Genomic DNA, 23,670 nt, shown 5'->3' with positions numbered 1-23,670 from the left:
TGAAATTCATAAAACCTGAGTGTACTACACTAGCTATCCTCTAGGTATAGGCACTTATAATTGTTAAGACATTTTAAGGAAACCATTTTGAAGAAATACATTTATAGTGCCCGATTTCCAGATCTCCTTCAACACATATGTAATTAAAAATAATCTAGTAAGCTAACTTATTAATACAGTTAAATATATGTATCTATATAGTCTTAACTCTGTGTCAAAAATCCCAGCCCCTATTCGTGGTTAGGAATATAGAGTCTTTCTTAAAACAGATTCTCAAAAAATGTTAGGCTGTTTACCAGATTTTAAAAATTAGCCAAAACATACAAATAATTCAGAAGAAGAAAAATAACTCAACAGAAGATTAGGCAAAAAGCATGAAGAGGCAAACCATGGAAGGGCTAAGATATTTCTGTTCAATTTAACTCAAGAAAATGCAAAGTAAAACAAGATGCCATCTTGTCCATATCAACTAGCCAAAAAGTAATATAGTAAAAAAAATTCAGTGTCAGCAAGGATATGAAAAAAGGACATTTGAATATAATTGGAGCATAACCTGGTAAAATGTTTCTGGAGGGCAATTTGGCAGAAGTTATTGAAATTTAAAAATATTTACACTCTCTGCTAATTCCCCATCTAGGAATCTACCTTACAGAAACTGTCACACAAAGATGAAGGCATGTGTCATGGTATCGTTATCACTATGTTGTGAAAAACAATTCAAATCAATTTAAATGTCTATCAACAATGCTCAAGTTTTCTCTTGAGTCTCTTGACTCAAGAGCTGTTTAAAATAATGAGACAGAAAAGTGCCCAATACTGAATTTAAAAAGCAAACTGCAGAACACCATTTTTGTTTAAAAATGAACTCCTATAGTACAACTTTATAAAAAAAAACTCTTTATACATATATTTGTATGAGTATAGAAAAGAATAAATCTGGAAGGACACTCATCAAACTTAACAATATGGAAACTTAATATCTGTCTACTGTTTGAATTCTTTTTTTCTAATAAGCATATACAATCTTGTAACTAATACAAAACTTTTAAAAAACAAAACCATTTTTGATCTCTCTCTCTACCTTACTGAGGCTAAATGCATAGAGGCTGAAGGCCCTACTGTAATTCTTCTCAAACGTTAATATATATACAAATCATCTGGGAACTTCATTAAATTGTAGATTCTTGTTTGTTTAGTAGCTCTAGATGGAGCCTAAGACTGTGCATTCTAACAATGCCAATGCTGCTTGTCCACAGAGAGTCCTAGTGGCCGACAGAAGCTTAAGTATGGAGAATTCTAAGTCCCTATAACAACTGGAAGAATGCCACCTGGAACAGGAACATCTATCTACACTGGAATATGAAATGAGCTAGTCCAAATCTGTATTATGCCACTGCAGTTTTGAAGGTTATTTCTAACAGGAGCTGGTATTACCCTAATATAAAAATCTTTGCTATTTTTAACAAAATTTTCTATTTTTTAACCTTAAAGTTTTACCTTCATCAGATTTTACATCTGTCTGATTAGAGTCTTCTACGCTGGCCTCAGAACACGGCTGTTCAAAACTTTTTTTAAGTTGCTGTAAAAAGACTTCCATGGACAAAGTAAAATGCAACTCTTTATTATTTAGCCAGTGTACCACAAAAGGTCCACTCTTCTCTTCACTTTCACTTAGACTCAGAGATGTAATAGAAGGAAGAAGTGGAATGTCTGTAAAGAACAACAAATAACACAATTAAAATTTCTATCATTCTAGCAACAAAACATCCAGGTATCTTACTTTTATTACTGGGTGCTAAATTTATTTTCAAACCTATTCCATACATTTTATTTAACTTACAAATAATACTCCCAACATAATGGTTCCCATAATTACTATTAATGAAAACAGACTTAAATGGTAAATTTAACGTATTTATTATAAAGATAATATAGATAGATAACTTATCTATACATACACACATATTTTCTTTAATTCTAAAAAAAATTCTCATTAAAAACATGTTTATAATTTGTAGACATGTTAATAGGATAGTCTTCTTAATTTACATACAAACTCTGGTTAGAAACATATTTTAACCTGATCTAACATTAAAAATGCTATTATCATGTTGTCAAAGAACTACTGACATGTTTATCTCAATAGCAACAACCTTCTCCTACTTAATGAACTGACATATTAACTTTTTTAAAGACATACTTATCTAAAAAAGATACTGCTTATTCATTAGCATCAAGATTGAAATTGGAAAGTGTAGAGCCAGCTGACACACTCTGAAGCTGCTTTCAGAAAAACTCCTACTCCTGGGCTCTCCAAGTGCCTGGATTCTATTGACACCTTAACCTCCACTTCCCACTGTAGGACCCTTAGCATACTTGCACTTCTTTTGATGTGTGTTTACCCTAACAAAGCTAAGCCACCCCAAGAAATAGCCCATCTCATAATACCCTAGGTAGACAGGCCTCACATCCTTCCCTTATCAAAGTCATAAATTCTAGTATTCAGAGTAGTCCCTGACAACCATCCAGGTACCTGTGCAGGAATTGGTCATGGAGCCCCCTACTCCTTATGTTCACAGTCCCTTCCTCCCGCCCCCACCCCAGTAAAAGACCCTGCACTGCTCACCCTGGGTGCTCACACAGACACCTCTCATCTGTGTGGCCTGCTGTTGCCTGTAGCAGCATATCTATTACACCTCCCCTTTGTTCTTAAATCCTTGTGGTCTTTGGTCCTTGGTAAATTCTTTTACCACCAGTGCACTGGCCCGCCTGTGACACCCAACAAAAAGTATGAAATTGAGGCTCCCTTCTAATATTCAAGAATGGCAGTCAAGATAAACCAACTCAAATAAAAAACTGTTCCTTGGTATTACTCTTGTATCACTGCAAAATTAAGTATATTGAAGTACAAATTCAGAGTAAACTGTGGAAAATGATAATCCTTAATTAAAAGAGGCAAAGAAAAATTTACCTATCATATTAAATCCAGATCTAGATCATGCTGCTGTCTGCTGAACAGTAAAGGCTAGAATGAATTCAGGGAATGTAAACAATTCTCTCCAGAACAAATCTACTGATTTTTTAAAAGGAAATATAAATAATTTGAATTAATTATTTGTTCAAACACTTTTCTATTGTCGAACACCAATAGAAATATTATTATAGGGGATGAATGGCAAAAATAAAGGATAAAAGAAACTTTTTTCCTGTCCCTTCTATTGGAGGTAGGTTCTAAGAGCTGATGGATACTATCGAATCCAAGAGCTCTCTTTAGAACTATATACTCACTAGTAATAATTACTTGATTATTAGTTATCTATCCCCTGCCTGGTTATATGCTTCACGAGAGCAATGATCACACTGTTTTGATCACCACTGTATCTCCAGTTACTACCACTATCTCCAGTTCCTATACTGGCACAGACTATAAATACTCAATAAAAGCCTCGAGGGGCTGAACTGCCGATTCCACTGTTCCTAGGCGGATACACAACAGTGCCAGGGATTGAGAGAGTGCCTACAAGGAAACTAATAGATAGGATTTTTTGATTTTCAGCTTACAATCAACCCAAAAAAGGTAAGCAATGCCTCCAGCAGATCACAGGCCTAGCTGTTAAACACACAAGAAGGAAGACTTATGCTGACTTTCAGCAGCCACATTCTGGCTAAAAAGAAACTCACATTTCTTCTGTCTCCTGACCTTACTCAAATCATTCGATAAAGTCATTTTTTTATGAGAAATTTCAGTGGAAAGGATTTAAGCACTAGAATTAAGAGGACATAATATTATGAAATCCTCTCCTGTATCTATTTCTACTGATGTGAATAAGTGAAGCCAAATCTGGCTTGGGCCTTAAGTAAGAAACAGAACATCAGAAAGGTGGTTCTAACAGATCTAATTTAGGGAAAGGAATTCTCCACAGGGTCTAATATAGCTCCTAATATTATTATTTTGCTTTGATTTGCTCTACATGTATTAATTGTTCTTAGAAACCTATCAATCTAGGAGAGGTTTTAGAATTTTCCTTACTGGAAGGTAGTCAAGATGACACATTAAAGTGAGAATTCAAGCTTTATTTTTTCCTCAAAATATTGCCCTTTACTTAGCAGAGACTTTAGAAATTATTCCATTAACCTTAGAGTTGCCTCTGGATAATACAAACACTGTCAGTGTTTGATTTTTTGGGAGGACTGTTGTTACCAAATAAAAATACCAGCAAATATTCTTCATTCCTATCACAAGTATCTCTGCACTTTCACTTATCAAAGCATTTCTCACTTTGAATCAACTAACTAATGGATCCTATGTATTGCTATGTTTCCTTGAAGAATGGAGTACTGTAAATTCAGTATGATATATGGAAAAAGGTTATGCTTAATTTATGTTTAAGAATATCTCAAAATATACAAAAGCTCATCAATAGTGGTTATATTCTAGGTTAGGACTAGGGTGAAACAGAGGTGAAATTCTACTTAACACTTTCTGTACAGATGGCATTTATCATATGCGAATTATTGTTTTTAAATTTTTTCCTACTAATACTCTAAGGTTCTACTTCAAATGCACCAACTATGATCACTTGGTTTTTAAACTCACAGAAAATATTTACTAAAATGGTTAAGTACTTAAATCTTCAAATTCATAAATAAATCCAGATGTTCTAAAATTTTCAATCTGTCTCAGAGTACATATTTGACTACAGAGTTAAGTTTCTTAATTCTTCCAGTTAGAACTACTACTATTTCAGCCCTATTTCTGAAATGGCTCCAAAGATCAAATGTGAAACACTCTGGTTTTATTTTAACAATAGTTCAATAAACAAAATACTACTCTGACTTGTTAGCCTTTATGTTAAATATTAGCTCAAATCTCAACTTTTGAATAAACAAATTCAGAATTTCAATGACTTATCAAGATCTAAAATCTCAGACAAGATTATAGTCTTAAAAAGTAAACAAACAAAAACTTCTTTTTGTGTAGTCATTGAGCTAGCTATAATGAAAAATTAGCTTAAAAAAGTTACTTCCAATTTTTTACTTATTGAAAAAGTAAAAGTATAACTTATTTGTCGTAAGATCAGTCTACTCAATTTGAAAACAATTTTCTGAACAGTGCTTTATTACCCGTGGCTGGGTTGATGCTGGCTGCAATGTGAAAGTGGCAAAGTGCATTGGCATGCAGTGGAGTGTTCCTGTGAACGCGATGAGGATCTTGCTGATGTGGCAGGTATCCAGTATGTGCCACAACTGCAAGTGATCTCCTATGACCTTTACGAAAATGTTTGAGATTAACCTGTGTGAAAAAAAACCAAAGTCAAACAATGCAAAACAAAGTAAAACTAATGCCTATATTGTCATAAGCGTATGTACAGGTTACATAATGACTGTTAGACATTACATAGATCCTATTTCATATGAGCTTAAATGTACAAATATCTTGCAGTATTTCTGTACAGCAAGTTTGAAACCTGAAATAAGTTTGGAACTTAAGCTGCCTTACTCTTCTTTTAACCACCACATAATCCTTTAAATTTTTATTTGGTATTTTCTAATAATTAACTTTCTGAACTTAAAAACAGTTTACAATGTGTCTGTGGAAAATGATGTCTCAATGTATACTGTTCTCTGTATAGCTACATTTTACTCCCTATGACCACAAAGCATACATTAGGATGATGTTTCATAGTTTATGAAGCACTTCCACAGAGATCATCTCATTTGACCCATAAGGCCAACAATGCAAGTATTGTTATTCTCATCTTTCATATGATAAAACAGTTTATACAAAACCACAAGGTCACCCAAGAGTGTAACAAGAGTCTTCAGATTACTAGTCAACCATTCTATCAGTTGTTGAGTCTGTATACCTAATTATATTCTGTGCCATAAGAATACTATATAAATTTGAGAAATAGTTGTTTCATAATCACATAACACATTCTAAGATAAATCATTTTAGACCCCTTACCTTCAATATTAAGAAAATAATAAGAATCTGTGTTACTAGTCTATGCCTACTTTCCACATTATAGTAATTAGTAAAATAAGTGTATCAAGTTCTTTGGAAAACTCTTGAAAAATAACAAATGTAGAACAGAATCGGATAAACTATTCTAATCATTCCTGTAATTATGACAGGACAAAACACACCAAGCTTTAAAGAAAGAGAAATAATAAATTAATTTTACAGTCACATCTTTGCATTCTAAGATTTTAATTTACTTTGTTATTTTAGCTAAGTATAATCATCCATTTGCTATCATCAGCTAATCTAAGATTAACTTCATAATTATAGGCAGTTTTATGCTAGACAAAATCCTTAAGAAGCCTTTTTGAACCCAATAAAATTGAAAATTTTCTAATAATTGTTTTCCTAAGACATATATTATTTTTTCATAACTATCCATGACTTTGAATATTAATTAACATGAATATTTCAAAAAAGGCCAAGTACACTTTTAAAACTTGTAGGAAATAACATCTAACAAAAACACTCACATCTAAAGCATTTTGAACTCGTTCCTTACTGGAAGTATTTCTCTTGAAGTTATTTGTTAAATTAATTGTTTCAGTCCAATAGTTGCAGTCACCTCCATAGAGCAAACAATCATTTGGTAAAAATGTCTCTACCCAGAGACGACATACATTATCTTTGCAGCAAGTCAACAGTACATTACATACAGAAGCCCTAAGGAATAAAAACATGTTAGAGGCAAAAATATAAATTTCCTAGAGTATCACATTCTACAATGTTTCTATAGTAATTTAAATGTATACAACTAAGGAATCAATGAGGAAAATGTCAATATACACTTATGCAATGTATTAAATCAAAACCATTACAATTGAGTAGATATTTAATCACAGCAAATACTTGCCAACCTATTTCTTTCCTGCCTAGAACTCAGTAGTTCCTGTTCCAATAATCTAAAATTCTTCTCACATCTAAAGAACAAAAACTGAGATCATGATATAATCCCTCAGTTACCAAAAAAAAACCCTATATCTTCTATTAAAATTTTCTAATTTATTCAGTAGATATTTGAATTATTTTATAATGCTTCATTTTCACTTTCTATAAAGATACAAGCATAATTATCACTAATAAGCTGCAGTAATTATTTAGTACCTTTATTCTCTAACATATGACTAACATATACCAAAAGTAGTCAAGTGCAAGAAGAGAATATTCATGATAAAGTAAGTATTCACCACCTCCTTCCTTCTTGACTTTCAGTGAATTTACTGTCTTGTCACCCCACAAAATAAAAGCAAAACAATTACAAATATGTTAATAAACCTCGTAAGCATAAAGAATCAAAAGCTCAAAAGCTGAAATCCTATCAACAAAGGCTACCTTTCTACTGGATAACTCAGCAAATTTAGAAAAAAAAAAAAGGTTGCAATATCCTAAAACAGACACTTATTCAAAAGTACCTAACTGATTTAAAAAAGAACAATCAGTAGAAGGTTTCCATCAAGTAACTCAGTAAGTTAAAGAAAAAAAATGAAATTAAAATATTCTATAGTAGTCACTTTTTAAAACAAACATATCTACCTGATTTAAAAGAACAACAGTAAAGGGGAAGAAAAGGGAGAACAGCACGTGGTCTCTGTAGCTCTCCTTTAGGTTCCCTCTGTTTTCTCACCTCCCTCCCTCCTTCCCCTCTCCCTCTGCCTCTATGTCTACTCCCCTGCTTTCCTCCCCTTTCCATCCACTCTCTGGGCTTCTCTCACTCTGCCTTCTCCTACAATTTTCTGCTTCTCAGCCTCTTCAAGTCACCTTCCCTTTCCACCTCTCCCTCTTCCTAAGGCCTCTCCTTCTCACCTCTCCAAACCCTCTGTTTCTCCTTCCTTTCCCCATTCTTATGCCTCTCCCTCCTCCTCCTCCTTCTTTCTCTCTCTTTTTTCCTCTGTTTCCCTCTGACCTTTTCCTACCGTCTTTCTCTCTCTTAATTTCTCTCCAGTACATTGACATACACACAGACAGTGGCAATGAGATTAAAAGTAAACAGAAACAGAAGAAAATACATCGAAAAGTAATACGGGAAGTACAAGGTTGACAGTGTCAATTAGTAAATGGTAGAAAGGGAGGGCTTATAGACACCAACAGGGCAAGCCAGAAAGGTCCACAACTCAGAAGCACGGACAGGGCTTCCACTCTGGAGAGTGGGTAGCCCCATGTGACTCTCTTTAGGATACCAAGCCTGACAAACAGTGTAAACAGCTAACAGGTAAAATAAGCAGGGCATGGAAGAAACACCCTGACATATTTGAGATATTTCTCAGACAATACCTCCCTTCCTCACTTCTTCATCAAGGTATGTTATTCTCTCTTGAATAAGCATATCATATTCAGGTATAGCACCTCCCCCCACAAATATATATATATATACAAATGAATGACCTTATAGAGGGCAATCATGTGATGGGTAAGGTCTGTAACACCTGTCCTATCTTGATTTAACAACTGGCTAAAAGGCTAAGATGGTTTTGAAACTAGTTATGTATAACCAATTTTTGGAGGTTTTCGAAGGATATAATCAAACCTTCCAATCTGTCCTATATTCACCAATTTTTAATTTGTAAACAAGTGTATGCTCATTACAAACACTTCTCCATCCTTCTCTCTCATTCCAGCAGACCCATTGCATAAAGTACTACCATTTGGTTGAGCATCTTAATTTTACATGAAAAACAAAGCATCTAAATCACTCAGTGAAAATGCCATATAGAAGGAACAATGGTCTTTGATGGGATCCCATTCTCAAGAGAAAGGGGCAACCTTCCCACTATGTATCTGCAGGCAGCTGGTGAAACAAAAATGAAAACTAAAAAGAACTAAGGAAGGTTATGAGCTGGCTCTTTATGCTGCAGAATTCAGTTGATAAGAGATAAAATGAACATAGGCAGAGGGGGAAAAACTAGTATGCCTAATTTTTACTGTCATCAGGCATTCATAATGGCCTAATTTAAGTTATCTGCCTCTGCCTCCACTGTAATCACTTTCGCCAACGCAAAGTAAACAAGGGTCAGGAGATGTGACTGTCCCGTCTCAAAAGATACAATATTTCATAAGCTTTTTTAGTATTCTGGTGTTCTAACCAGCTGCATATGAAAATACTAGGAGTACTGGAAGAAATTAGCCTTTGAAATGATGTAATCTTCTGATAATTCTATAAGGTTCACAGTTTGTGATGGCAGTTCATTTTATTGGGGTCATTTACAACTTTAAAAGGAGAGGTAATGTATACCATAGCTCATTCTATTCTAAACACATTTATATATATATGGGCAATGGTCTCAGAGGTACTAGAGCAACAGTTCTCAAAGTGAAGCTTGGATGAGGGTGATTTTGCTAACAATATAAAATGTCCACACCACTCTCCCTTAGCCCAAAGACTGGGACACATCCACCAAAAAAAAGGAATTGTCACTGTTCCTGGAGTATCCTGTTCCTATGCTTTGTCAGATTGGAGAGCTAGGGTAGGAAAGTACAGTAACTACCGCACTAGAAAATAGCTCCAAAAAACCTAGGTATAACAATGAAGGATATGTCATTATACACTTGTCCACACCCACAAAATGCACACCAGGAATGAACCATATTGTCAACTATGAACTTTAGGTGATGATAATGTGTTGATGTAAGCATCCACTGTAACAAACGTACCACTCTGGTGGAGGATGTTGATAACGGGGAGGCTGTGCCTGTGTCTGGGCAAGGGTTATATGGGAAATCTCTGTACATTCCCCTCAATTTTGCTGTGAACCTTAAACTGCTTAAAAAAAAAAAAAAAAGGTCTTAAAGTAAAGTAATTTTTCAAAAATCTAGGTATAGTCTGTTGGCTCAGAAGAGCAAAACTAAAGTCGACAAGTGATCCAGTACCATCGATCAGCTTAAAACATCTCAGGTGACAAAATGATAAGGGAAAAACTGTATTGCTCCACGGTATGGACAAACTGAAAATGGCCATGTGGGAACAAAAAGGAATTTCTACCTATACTTGAGTAATATAAGTATACACTTATATAGTATCTCTGTAACTTACCAAGTATAGGCAAAAATTTAATGGGATATCAAGTCTTGCAAGGACAATAGGAAACAAAAGAAGTACTACAGAAACGAAAAGAGGTACTAACAGTGTGTTTGTGCATGCATGCGTAGGTTAAACTAATACCTAGTTCAGGGCATCATAATGTATTAATCCAAACACTTTCCCTCAAAGCTGCTGGGTGCAGTTAAAGAAATATTTGAGCCCTCATGGTAAACTCTGTCAATAAAGCTGTTTTTCTTTCTTTTTTTAATCAAAAAAAAAAAAAAAAAAAGGAAACCAGAGGAGATACACATAGAAGGTAGAAGATAAGGGAGTTAAATGTGAAAAACAGCAATTTGGAGAATGATTAAGAGATTAAAGAATTGGATACCCAACAAAGGGAAGAAAAAGATGCCCTACTCTGTCACTTAAGGACATCTGATCTTGATTATCATTTCGCGTGGCTCTTCTGTTAAGCATCAACCACAGCTGACCCACGGCCAGAGGTTTGCAGGGAAAGAACTATCTAATATTACTTGAATCTTCATAGGCAAAAATCCTATAGCAATGGATTCCCAAAGTAAAAAAAAGAAGTCAAAGTCACAAAGATGACGTTCTCTTAATATATGGGGAAAAAAGACTAATCCACTGACCTAGGCATGTATTTACTTGTTTTACGCCAGGAAAATCCATTTACAGCTCGAGGATGGGCCAGATATACAAAAGAAAAGTCAATTTCTCCTTCGGATTGTTCTGAATTTTTATCTGGAGAAGTAACAGCTGTCCGCCAGTTTTCTACGTTATACCATATCTTTAAAAGACAGTCATCCTAGGGAAAAAAACCCAAAAAACAGAAAAACATAAGATCAGAATTTAAAATATAAAAGTTAAGTCAAATAGCAATAGATTTTCTCCCTAATTAAAGGAACTTAGGGATGTGAGGAGGGGTTGGGCATGGAGGAATTAAAAAGAAAATCTCTGATTCCGATAATTCTCTATTAGCATTCCTTAACTGTACTTTGAGAATTAAAATATACGAATGTGTGTATTTTGCAAGGATTATTTCAAGGAAAATGCTACTGGCCATACAGAATGGAAAAATACAGTTCTTTGGGAAAGACCTAAACATGAAGTTAAGGGTTCATTCTCCCACTTAGCCAACTATCAAGTAAGAAAGCATTGCCACTAGCAGACTTGGAAAGACTGCTACTTCTTGAAATCAAAGAGTAGTTTTTTATATCATGCGAATGTTCAAAGAAAGTGTTGAAAATCTCCTAAAAAAAAAAACTCTCACTGAGGATTTAGGGCATATCTCATAGTCTACAGGTTTTGAGTCCTGGGAACAATAATTTCAGACTATTAGTTATACACAAACTGCTCTGTGAACCAATGATAAAAAATAAAATAATTTCAAGGGAATACATTATTCTGAAATCAACAGGTAATAACAAAGAAAATGGTTACAAATGTCTTTCTAGAAAGTCTGCAAATTCTTCTACTTTAAATACATCCTATTATGGCTGTCAGCTAAAACAGAATATAAAAATTAGCTATAGTTTATTACTGACAGTATACTACATCCAAGACACCGTGTCAGTCACTTTACATATACTGTCTAAACTAATCCTATGATCAATGACCTATGAGGTAGGTATTATCATCTTCAGTTTGCAAATGAGAAAACCAAGGCTCAAAGAAATTAACTACACATCCAAGATCAAAAAGTTGGTGAATGGAAAATTTATACCCAGATCTACCTTTAGTCTCTGCTGTTTCAATTACACCATACTGCCTTTTAACACAATAATATGGAGCCAATTTTTGCTGTATCATATTTTTAACAAAATGTTTCAACTTAAATAATGAAGTCAGTTACTGTTTTTGAAGTTTCAAAATACACCATAAACACAATGTGACAACAGCAATTTCACAAATTACCTTCCCAGCAGTGGCAAAAAATTCTCCATCTGGTGAAAATTTCATTAAATGAACTTGGGAAGCAGTTCTGTAAATTAAACAGACAAGGAATAATTTTCAAGGAAAATTAAATGAGACAATGCAACACTACTTCTGTAAACTAGTCAGCAATTTGCTTCAAGTAATAGAAAATATTGTGATGACACAAGTTTAACACTCACTTTAAAGTATATCTCATAAATTAAAAATGGAAAACATTAAATCAAATATAACAATTATTCTTTATGTAAAAATATTCATGTATAAGAATCATGTAAGGAGTGATCTGTCAGTCTTAAAAGCTTAAGACAGAGAGTCATAGCTCTCAATCCCTTAGAATGTGAGAAAGGTTTCTTTTTTCAATCTCGAAATCTAATTTCTGGAGCCAGAGATACCTATATTCCAACATACATTTTCATAGACAATAAATCAGTATTTTAAAATGAATTCTGCCTTGGTAGCATTTGCATAATTAAAGATTATGTGTGGGTTAAAGCGAGACTTCCAACCATCATGGATGCAGCCTTCCAGGTTCACCAATATATTTAGTGCATAAATGCCTTTTTCCTCCAAGGAGCTTTGGCTCATTTTCCTTCCCTGCCTTCCCTTCTGGCTACCCATATATACTGACCTTAAGACAAGTCTCACTATCACTGCTTTGTTTTTCTTTACCCAAGTTCATGTTTATATAGATTCATCCTAAATTTATTTGTAAAGCGGGCCATAGAGGAATTCTGCCACAATTCATTCCAAATAAAAATAACTTTTTCCGCCAATCTTAAATGTAATAAATACGTTCACAAAAAACATTGATACAAATAGGTGAAAAGAAAAAAATAAAATCACCTACAGCTTCACCAATACCATGACACCCATTCCCAGGCAAAACCACTGTTCACATTTTAATACACAGACTTCCAAACACTCTCTCCACTCTCCCTATCTACTTTCAGAGGGAGGGTGTGGGGAAGAAGGAGATGGAAACTGAGGTTATATTCACAATTTGCTCTGTAATATTTATTTTAAAATATGTCACGAACATTAAGTGGTGCAACGAACATTTTTGCACACACATTTTTATGCATCTGGTTAATCCTAAGCATAGCTTTAAAACAAGTAATTAAAAGTGCCTGGTCTCCATGATTATGACCTTGTTGTCCCTACAATAGCTAAAGTAGTCCTTTAAAAAGAGAATCAGATCACAACAAGATCCCCAACAGCTTCCCAACTCGCTCAAAATAGAAAGTAAAAGCCCCACAATAACCTATAATCTGACTCCTGACTCTGATCATCTCTCTTATCACTCCACCTTATTCACTTTACTCCAGCCACAAGCTAAGCACACTTTCCCCTCAGAATCTTGCACTGGTTCTCTTTTGTCACTTCTCCCAGAGACATGCACACATGGCTTACTCACTCACTTCCTTCAGGTCTATACATAAATGTACCTCTACTCTTCTTCCCCTCCCCCTGCGTCTTCTCTGTCGTACTTACTCGTCTTCATCTAACATGTGTAACCAGTGTTTCAAATGCACCACAAACGGACCGTGATCAAATTCAACTTTTAAATGTATTCCAGTTAGTGTAATCTTCAGGTGAACCTAAAATAAAGCTAGCATAGTTTCTAGCCCCAAGGCTTTGCTGCTTAAATAGCAAACCATCTCAGATAAGTAATTAGCACGTCCAGTCCAAGTTACTACTGTGTAACTCTGATGGTGATTTAACTGAAGATTCTTCCCCTCTCCCAAAGGCATGAAATCCATTTCAAATCCTCAGTTCAACCCAAGTAAGCTCCTTCCTAGACCTGCACAGAAGGCAATATAACACTTCACTGCTCCTCTCTCTCCAACATTATATAAAAGACTCAAAAGCAAAGTCATAGCTCTTTCTAAAGAAATATCTTTGCAAAATCCTGATTTCTTCTCTACACATCAACCCATTTTAATACCCATGATTTAGCTGAGGGGTGCAAAAAATATGGCACCGGCTCCTTTGAAATCTCCTTTGTAAATTCTATATATAGGAGGTCTGCTTTACTCTGACTTTGGTATCTGTCTTATATCCTATTACCACTTCATATAAAACTGACTCAGGAAGAATGCCATTCCTAGCATCCTGTTGTACTGATTTATTGTCTATCTCCCCTTATCTGTTCACTGCTGTGTTCCATGTACTTTTACCACTGTCTGGAACATGATAAGCACTCAGCAAATACTTGCTGAACAAATGAAAGAAACTTGGAATTGATATCTAAAGGGTATAAAAAAATTAAGCCTGCTGATTCATATTTTCAAATTGATCTCTAGAAAGATGGTACCAGTTGTATGCCCTTATTAGCAATATGTAAGGCTACCTTTTCTCCACACTCTTACTAGTAATAGATATCATTCATTCTCTTCTTTCTGGATATTTCACATTTCTTGATTTCGAGTGTGGTCAATCAACTCTTAATATGTTCATTATTCATAGGTACTACTGTTTAAAATTTTCCTCTTCATTGTCCATTTTTGTTTACTTTTGAGACATATGTTTTAGTCTAATTTTTAAGACCTCCTTTTAAAAAAGGCATTAACCCCTAATTGCACATACTTCCCCCCAAGTTTTCAATTCTTCTCCTTATGTTCTTTTTGCTTTACAGAAATTTTTTATTGATACACAAAACTATTTATTTTTTCCTTTTCTTCCCTTTCACTTTCTAGTTTCGGCATCATATTTAATTTTTCCCTAACTCTAAAGCATCACTTCTCATCTAATAGTGATAAAACACAATGATAAATGCTAGCACAATACATAATTTTAAATTTTCTAGTAGTGACATTTCAAAACATAAAAAGAAACAGGTAAAATTAATTATATTTTATTTAATCCAATATATCAAAAATACTATTTCAATGTGTAATCAATTTAAATTTAATAGGATTTTCACATTTTTTCCCTCGTGCAAAATTTTTGAAATCCAGTGTGTATTTTACACTTATAGTATATCTCACTTCAGAAGCCCTATTTCAAGTGCTCAAGTGAAATATGGCTAGTTGCTACCATACCAGACATGATAGTTTTAAAATATGAAAATTTACCTATATTTTCTTATGAAATTTTTTTCATTGTATAATAATGCTTTTTCTTCCTTTGAAATCTATTTTGGTGCCAGGTATGAAGAGTTTCTAATATTTTCTTCCCCAGAGAGCTACCAAGTTTGCCCTACAGATACAAAATGCCACCTTATACACTGAATCTCTATGTATAACTGGGTCTAATCCTGGACTCAAATCTATCTGTTTCTGTATTAACAACAAACTGTTTCACCAGTTATAGTCATTTTACTATACTGTGTATCTTCATTCTTTTCTTCTTTCAGAATTTCCCTGATTTTCCTAAATTTGTCCTTTTAAATAAAGTTTAGAACTATGCTCAAAAGTAGAAATTCCAGCGAGATTTTGGTAAGAATGATGTTCAACACACAGGTTAATTTGGGAAAAATATACTTATCCACAGTAGGAAAACTTCCACTCAAAAGCATGAAAGGTATCTCTGTCTCCTTTTGTATAATTTGGCAAGTTCCTATTTAATTATCTTCATATAGGCCTCACACATTTTTAATGTTTCTTTGTAGTTGTTTTATTCAACAATTTTAAAAAAAGAACATAGGAAATAATGAATCCTCTGTATATAAGGTATGTCACTATTTTCAAAAAGTCAATACTTTTTATATTAGTGTGGTTTTACATAAATGAAAATGCATTTATAATAAAATAAGACCACACAGAACAGGTTCATTAATTTAATCCCCTAAGTAATTGCTTACTTGCAATGCCAAATGCATCTCCAATCCCCAAAGTTAAGATCTGTTTTATCTGGATTTTCATCTTCAGCTGGCTTCTCCAAGTTAGCATTGGACCAGAGTTGCAAACAGCTAGAACCAGTTAAGAGACGATTGCCTAAAAATACATCATTCACCAATTATTATTTCAGTATTTAATTAGTGAGTTAAGTTACATGCTCAGGAGTTTCATATAATACTATAAAGAAAATACAACTTTTTAAAAAGGCCTAATAACAAAAAAGAGATTTGGGGTATGAGGGAGTTAGGCTGTATTTTAACTTTGTTGAAGCAGCTTAGACAAAAAGGGGAAAAGATCTTTTAATCTCTTATTCAAGCAACATTTAATGAGCACCTTCTTTGTAACAGGCACTGTGCTAGGCACTGGCAATACAACAACAAATGAAACACTGTTCTTTTTCATGATGGGTTTACATTCCACTAGAAAAATAATATGAACAGAAGCATGAAAACATGTGAGTTCAAATCTGTTTCAGAGAATGTTTCATAACCTGGTTATGGTTAAGGGGTAAGGTGCATAGTAGACCTGGAAAAAGAAGAGAGGGATAATACTGTGGAGCATTTTTGAAGTTCATAAAGAGTTCAGAGTTTGTTATAGGTAGTTGGGAGTAGTTGGGGGATAGTTTACATAAGTGGATATGTATTCTAAAATAAGGGGTCTCAACTAGGAGGGAGATGTCAACAGATGGATATGAAGAGGTCTACACACCTCCCTCCAATGACATAATATGCAAAAATTAGAGGTAAACTATGTACAATCTTCTTGAGAGATAATCTATAATTTTCATCATGCTTTCAAAAACTCCAGTATACCAAGGGTAAAAAGTCCTTTTTAGAAAATAACTCTCGAGATAGACAGAATTAGGGAAAACATAAGATGCTGGGAAACCTGGTTAAATGATACATACAGATGGGAAATCTTGAGGATCTGAATCAAATATTAAAGTAATAAGGATTTGAAAGCCATTTCAAAAAACAAAAATTTCAAGGCTTGACACCAAGTAAGAAACAGATACAAACAAGAGGTTTCAAGGACAGATTCGAACTTTATGACTTGGGTAATTGAGTAGAAGACTATGCTATCATCTAAATGAAGAAGATAAAGGAAGAGATGCAATTTTGGCCAAAAAGCTGACAATAAATAAGGCATTCACCTTATTTATGGATTTGTGTCTCTCTGGAAAGATGACTTTATTTCAAAAGGAAAGTGGGTCTGTGGCAAAACAAGTCAGTCATTTAATCAGCCATGTGAATTTGATCTAGTTGGGCAACCTGTGAGCCTCAATTTTCTCATCTATGATATTAGAAATGTGCACAGATTTGTTATAAGGATTAGTTATAATAAGTATAATGTGTCTAGCAAAAGCCATGCACTTAGAAGTTCAATAAATAGTAGCATCTAGGTGGAAAGTCTCACAGACGGATAAAAACAGTCCAGAAAGTACTAATGAGACATTCCATTTAAATATGGTTATTATTCCACTGTTTAGCTTACCAACAGACACAAGTTTTCTTCTTCTTCTTTTTTTTTTTTTTTTTAACTGAGATATAACCGACACATAACATTACATTAGTGTCAGGTTACAATATAATGATTCAGTGTTTGTATATAGGGTGAAATGATCACCACAATAAGTTTAGAACACCACATACAATTTTTTTTTTTCTTGTGGTGAGAACTTTTAAGACCTACTCTCTTAGCCAACTTTCAAATACACAATACAGAACTACTGACTATAGTCACCATGCTGTGTATTACATCCCAGGACTTACTTATTTCATAACTGAAATAAATTCACCTATTTCACCAACTCTCCTCCACCCTACTGCCTCTGGCAACCACCAATCTGTTCTCTGTATCTACGAGGTTCAGTTTTGACAAGCTTTCTTTTCTTTAACATAAACTGAGGATGAAATAAAGGTGTCCCATGAAGGATTAAGAAATTAATATAGAATACAAAAACCTTAATCCCAGTTATAAAATGAAACAAAAGTAGGAAACGTCTGGTATAAAACATTGATTAGAACAGAAAGAGCAGAGGTATGGATAGCAAAGTATGGAAAAGAAGCATTAAGTCTAAACAGCAAATTTTATGATTTAAGCAAGATACAATAGTAGGTTTGGAGACAACACCAAGGAACTACTGTCAATTTACTAGTACCACCTGAAAAAATTTCTTTATATCCCAACACCTAGTATATAATAAGTAAATATTCATCAAAACCAAAAGACTAATATTTATCTTAATGTATTTTAAATCTGTTGATAATTACAAAGTTCATTTGCAAAAGTAATAAGTTAATAGCTCCCAAATATTTATTTCATTAATAACTCATTTCTCAACCAAAAGCCAATAAATTTTTAACTCTTCAATTATAAAAAGAAAAATAATAAACTTTTATGTGAATTTTAACTAAATTATGGTAAAAAAGATAATGGTCATGAACTATTGGCAAGTCACTACTAGACATGTTCAAAAAATAAGTAATTATCTTTTAATACTACTCTGTAATGATGATTTTCAAGGAACTTAACATCAATACTATCTTTTGAAGCATTAGTACTTACAGACCACAGGTACAAAAATTCCAAGCAACCACTGTATCATTACTAAAGAAATATCACTCAATTCAAATAATAAATGTTTTTACTAAAGTTATTCATATGAGACTTCAAGTAGCTGTTTGCTTGCCAACTACATTTTTATAGGTAAGTATCTATATAAATACCTTTTTATAGAAAGTTCCAAGTACTTTCATGTATACTGCCACATTTGATCATTAAAAAAAATCTTGTGAAATAGATATTACCTTAATTTACAAGTTAACCATTTTTGATCTGTTATCTGCTTATGATCACAAAACTAGTATTCAAATATGTAAACATTTATTGAGAGCTTAATATATGATGGCCCCTAAAAATAAATTAAAAAACTGAATAAAACAGAATCTCAGCCTTTGTCTACTAAAAGAAAAGTAAACAAATAATTACAATAAATTATAGTGCTATAAGAGAGTAACCATATAATTTATCACCCAAATAGGAACACTTCTGAAAATAGAAGGTGACACTATTAATTATTAATTAATATGAGGACAACAGGCATAAACTGGGACATGAGTCATTCTATCCACTGCAGAATTATAAATAAAGTACTGTACTAAACAGATTTTAAAATCTGAACCCAGGGTAAATTTTCACTCTTTTCACTGTATGCATAAAATACACATGTAGGATACCAAGCTAGCAAGCATCAGTCTCATGAGAAAAAAAACCATTTTAAAACATTGTGTCATTAAAAAAAAAACTAAGATAATCTCTTTCATTCTCTAATTTCCAAAGGTTCTGAATCTTATTCTAAATTAGCATTCTTCTCAGCTATTTCATCTACTATATTAAAATTTAAACTATCCTATCTATCTTAACTGATGACTTCTAGTTGTATGTTCTAAAGATGACTTCTTTCATACATTTAGATTCAAATTTCTAACTACCTATTGAATATCACTATATGATACACAAGCATCTCAAATTCTATATATCCAAATAAAACTTACGTTCCACTATCTCTAACTCCTATATATCACTCTTCTTCTTGTGGTCATAGATATTCCCAAAGTAATCTGAAGTCCAGTTGTCAAGTAATGTCAATTCTACTACCTAAATATATTTCATATCTATGTATTTCTTCCATTAGTCACTTGATATTAATTGAGCACCTACTATAATAAAGTCAATGAAACAAGCTCTTATTTCTCATTCAGACTACTGCGAATGCATACTTTCCAAAGGTAATTATAAATTATAAAGTATTTATCTTCCTGTTCCTCTTGTCTCTGATCATTACTGCCACCAGAAAAATCTGGCAAAACCATAAACCTTAGCTTGTCACTAGACACTTTCAAAAACCTATACTTTTTCTACAACTAAAAAAATTAAATTAAAATTCCTTAGCAAGACTATAAAGATTTTCCATATACTGTAATCTTATCTCCTCATCACCAAACTCACTCCAGCCTCAATAAAGTACTAACCATTATTAGCATATATCTCATGCTTTCTTTGTGTCTTTGCTCACCTGTGGTAGATTGGTAAAAATGGCTATGGGATGGTTTTTTAATGCAGAAATAGATAACTGATACATATACACATTATCTCTTCTTAGTATTCACTTCTTTTTCCCTCCTCAACCTAACCCCACCCTCACTGTTAAAAATCTATCTACTCTCAGGGCAAAGTTTCCTCTTCAATGAAACTGATTCTTCAGAGATAATTAGTGTCTTCTTCCCAAAACAACACATACTCCTACAATAGCAGGACACTCCTACAGTAAATATTTTTCTCATTTCAGTAAGCTCTAAAACAGCACAATCTGTTTTACTTACTTTTGTGTTTCCCACAAGCTCACACAAAGCAGAACTGAATACATGAAAGTAAAAAAAATCAATAGCCTAAACAAGTGTTACTTCATTTCAGTTAAATCTTTCTTATATTCTTACCTGCAGGATCCCAAGTTATATTGTGTGCTATTGAGTCCAGAAAAAATTGGCCACTTTTCTGCCACTGACTATATAATTCCTAAAATTAAAAAAAATTCATTTAGCCAATTATTATTGGCATCTTTTCTCTGTCAAATGTATACACTGACGTTTATTATTTTTAATAACACATGATCTCATATTTAGGCATAATTGACCAGGTAGTCATATTTAAGGAGAATAAAATGTTCAATGCAGTCAAGAAAAATAAGGAGTATGTGATGGAAAAGAATAGTCAGAGAATATCCATTCATAGAGGTCCAAAAGTCAGTCTTTAGCATATTTAAACAACCAATAAATATTTGCCACCTTGGACAACATATGTATTAACCTCAGACTTTAAAAAGTTATAATTATTGCTTTATTATTATAGTTACAAAGGTGTAATTTAAAATATGTCTTTGTCTCTGCTATTTGAGGCTTCTTTCTTTTTTAATGCTTCATCTTCACCTGAGATTATATGGTATATGTGAAAATTCATAGTAAGAGGTGTTAACACTTTCACTGTATTATATAATTTAAGAAATTTAAGTTTTTCATTCCTTAAAGCAATATTTTTCAAACTTTTTGTTTTTACCTGAAAACCAGTAAGAAATACATGTTGCACTGTGACTCAAAACACACACACATACACACATAAATGCAATCTCAGTTTACCCTTACTACGTGTGATACACTCTAACATTTTCTATTCTATTCCATTTTCTTTTAAATTCAAGTTGTAGCCTACTAAGTTGATTTCTCTAATCTCTAATAGATTGAAACTCATAAACACTCTCTTAATGCAGTGGTTCTCATACTTCAGTACGAAAATAGCCTGAGATATTTACTAAAAATTCAAACTGTCAAGATCCATGCCCAAAGGTTCAGGTTGAAAAGGCCAGGATGGGGCATAGGAATCTATACTTTAACATCTCAGGTGATTTTGATACAGGGGGACTGCAGAATATGCTTTTATCAAACACCACCCTACAGCAAAGGCTGTCAGTCACAGCACACATCAGAACTCCCTCTAGAACTAGATGTACAAGTACACAGGCACAACCCATGTATTTAGAATTCTCCAGGGCAGGATCTGGACACACTTATCAAATAGTGATTCTGAAGTGTACCTCTCATGAAGAACCATCATCTTAAAAGTATATTCCAGAGTATGCAAATAATATATTTTTACGAGGATCTGAAGATTCTCTGAAACTGTATCTTGAGATAGAAGTTTTTTTGTATTTCTTTTATTGAAGTCAGTTTACAATGTTGTGTCAATTTCTGGTGTACAGTATAATGCATCAGTCATACATGAAAATACATGTATTTGTTTTCATATTCTTTTTCACCATAAGTTACTACAAGATATTGAATATAGTTCCCTGTGTGAAACTGAAGTTTTTTGCACCTTCCAAGTCTCTGATTTTTCCATTTGATCCAGTTTTCCCCTTAGTCATCAGGCTTTTTTTTTTTTTTTTCACCCTCTCTGCAAAATCAGTGCTGCCTACCAATAAACCAGCCTCTTCTTTTTTTTTTTTTTTTTTTTTTTTTTAAATATGGAACGCTTCACGAATTTGCGTGTCATCCTTGCGCAGGGGCCATGCTAATCTTCTCTGTATTGTTCCAATTTTAGTATATGTGCTGCCGAAGCGAGCACAAACCAGCCTCTTCTTAATAATTTTTTCACACTATTAAACAATTATAATTAGTACAAGAGAAAGTAGGCAAAACCTAAAGTTCTCAATTCTACCATTCTACCCTTATTAATAAAGGCATTTTAAAAAAACATAAAAAACTGATTTTGCAAAAGTCAGAAATTTCATTCAACAAATACTTTTTAAGTATTATTTGAAATAATAGTGTTTTAGCAGAGAAACTATTTAAAAAAATTTGTTTTAAATACTGTCAATTACTAATTCATAAGACTGTAAGAGCCTCCAGTAGTGGATTCATTAGGTAATATATCTACACAAACAGAAATGGGAGAATTATGGATTCTCCTTCTATTAAATTTAACACATTGATCACGATGGCACCCAAATCTGGGTGACAGTTGTGTGTCCTCAGGGGCACCCAATCCACAGTGGGCGATCAACATGTTAAAAATGGATATCAGTTAACCCAGAGAAAATATTTTTTATTAACACAAGGTAGGGGAAAATCAACACAACTGGTTTAACTCTTAGTTCTGTGGCTCAATAGCTGTTTCACTGCTTGAGTCAGTTATTTTCTTTGGGTCTCTGCTGCCTTACTTATAAAAAAGAAATAATAGCTGCCAAACTAAGTCAGAGAGTATTTATAAGATATTAATCAGCTATGTGAAAAAGAAATTAAAAATATTAAAAGATATATGGTAGGTGTATTATTAAAACACTTTAATTCTTTACATTTAACATATTTCCACAGTCTTTGACATCAAGAATGAATAGATATTAACCAATTTTGGAATTGAAAAAAGAGCCTCTTAAGGCTGACATGCTTAGTATCAAACAGCTAAAGAGCAGCAGAGAAAGAAGCCAGCTCTATGACTCCTACTACAGTGATCTTTAGAGCACACCATGCTGATGGTCTTAAACACGGTTAAAAAATCACTAGTTTAATCTTCAGTAGACATGGGTAAAATAACCTGGTCTGTCTGTTATATTTAAGAGCATTTAAACACCCAAGAAATCTACTATATAACCTCAATATTTATAACCTATTCTTTTAAACAACTTTCAGAACTATTTCTGAATTAGTTTCTTTGTAAAGAAAAACATTCGCTGACCTACTAACAATTATATTACATGATATACTAAGTGCAAGAAAATAAGTCCAGGGGGCATGTTAAGACCAAATACTTATTATAAAAAAAAAATGACATATGGAAAAAAAGTAAAGCATCTCAAGACAACTGACCAAGCACAATTTAGTTTAACTCCATTTCAGTGAACGATGTAAACATAGTTTTTATAAGGAAATGGCATTTAACATGTCTTTAATTGTAGTGTATAATTTATACTGATTTATGTGACGATCTAATTTTGTAATCTTAAAAATAGTTATCTTTTAAGACACAAGACATTTCCATTTCTAAAAGAAAAGATAAATTACTGACCAAATTTTTCTTTTGCTTCGGTAGGTTAACTGGTTCAAAAATAGAGATAACATTTCCATAGGATGCAGCAATCTTTTAAAAAGAAAAAAGAAAGAAAATTTATGGATATGTTAACTTGCTTATGAATCAAAAGAGCAAAAGAGATTAACACTGTAACTTGAAATATACCCATCACAAAACTTCTTTCACCAATACTTGAGAATATCAGTTTCAGG

At 33.3% G+C, this 23,670-nt stretch overlaps 1 protein-coding gene and 1 non-coding gene across 10 annotated transcripts in view; both read right to left on the bottom strand.

Moving 5' to 3' along the window:
* The window catches only part of DMXL1 (Dmx like 1), a 114,736-nt gene that overhangs the window by 73,445 nt on the left and 17,621 nt on the right, over window positions 1-23,670 (bottom strand). For all 9 annotated transcript variants that reach the window (XM_032476559.1, XM_032476560.1, XM_032476561.1 and 6 more), the window contains exons 3-10: window positions 23,456-23,527; window positions 20,335-20,413; window positions 15,799-15,931; window positions 11,976-12,042; window positions 10,691-10,866; window positions 6,499-6,688; window positions 5,125-5,293; window positions 1,498-1,710 (exon numbers count right to left, since the gene is read on the bottom strand). In XM_032476559.1, coding sequence (XP_032332450.1) covers window positions 1,498-1,710; window positions 5,125-5,293; window positions 6,499-6,688; window positions 10,691-10,866; window positions 11,976-12,042; window positions 15,799-15,931; window positions 20,335-20,413; window positions 23,456-23,527 — 1,099 coding nt within the window. The remainder of the gene's footprint in view (window positions 1-1,497; window positions 1,711-5,124; window positions 5,294-6,498; window positions 6,689-10,690; window positions 10,867-11,975; window positions 12,043-15,798; window positions 15,932-20,334; window positions 20,414-23,455; window positions 23,528-23,670) is intronic.
* LOC116662884 lies at window positions 21,909-22,015 on the bottom strand. The gene has a single exon (XR_004318966.1). It is a non-coding gene; the product is annotated as a U6 spliceosomal RNA (small nuclear RNA).

Source organism: Camelus ferus, chromosome 3, assembly GCF_009834535.1.
Source record: "Camelus ferus isolate YT-003-E chromosome 3, BCGSAC_Cfer_1.0, whole genome shotgun sequence".
NCBI lineage: Eukaryota > Metazoa > Chordata > Mammalia > Artiodactyla > Camelidae > Camelus > Camelus ferus.
This window is presented reverse-complemented; position numbering and strand designations above follow the sequence as displayed.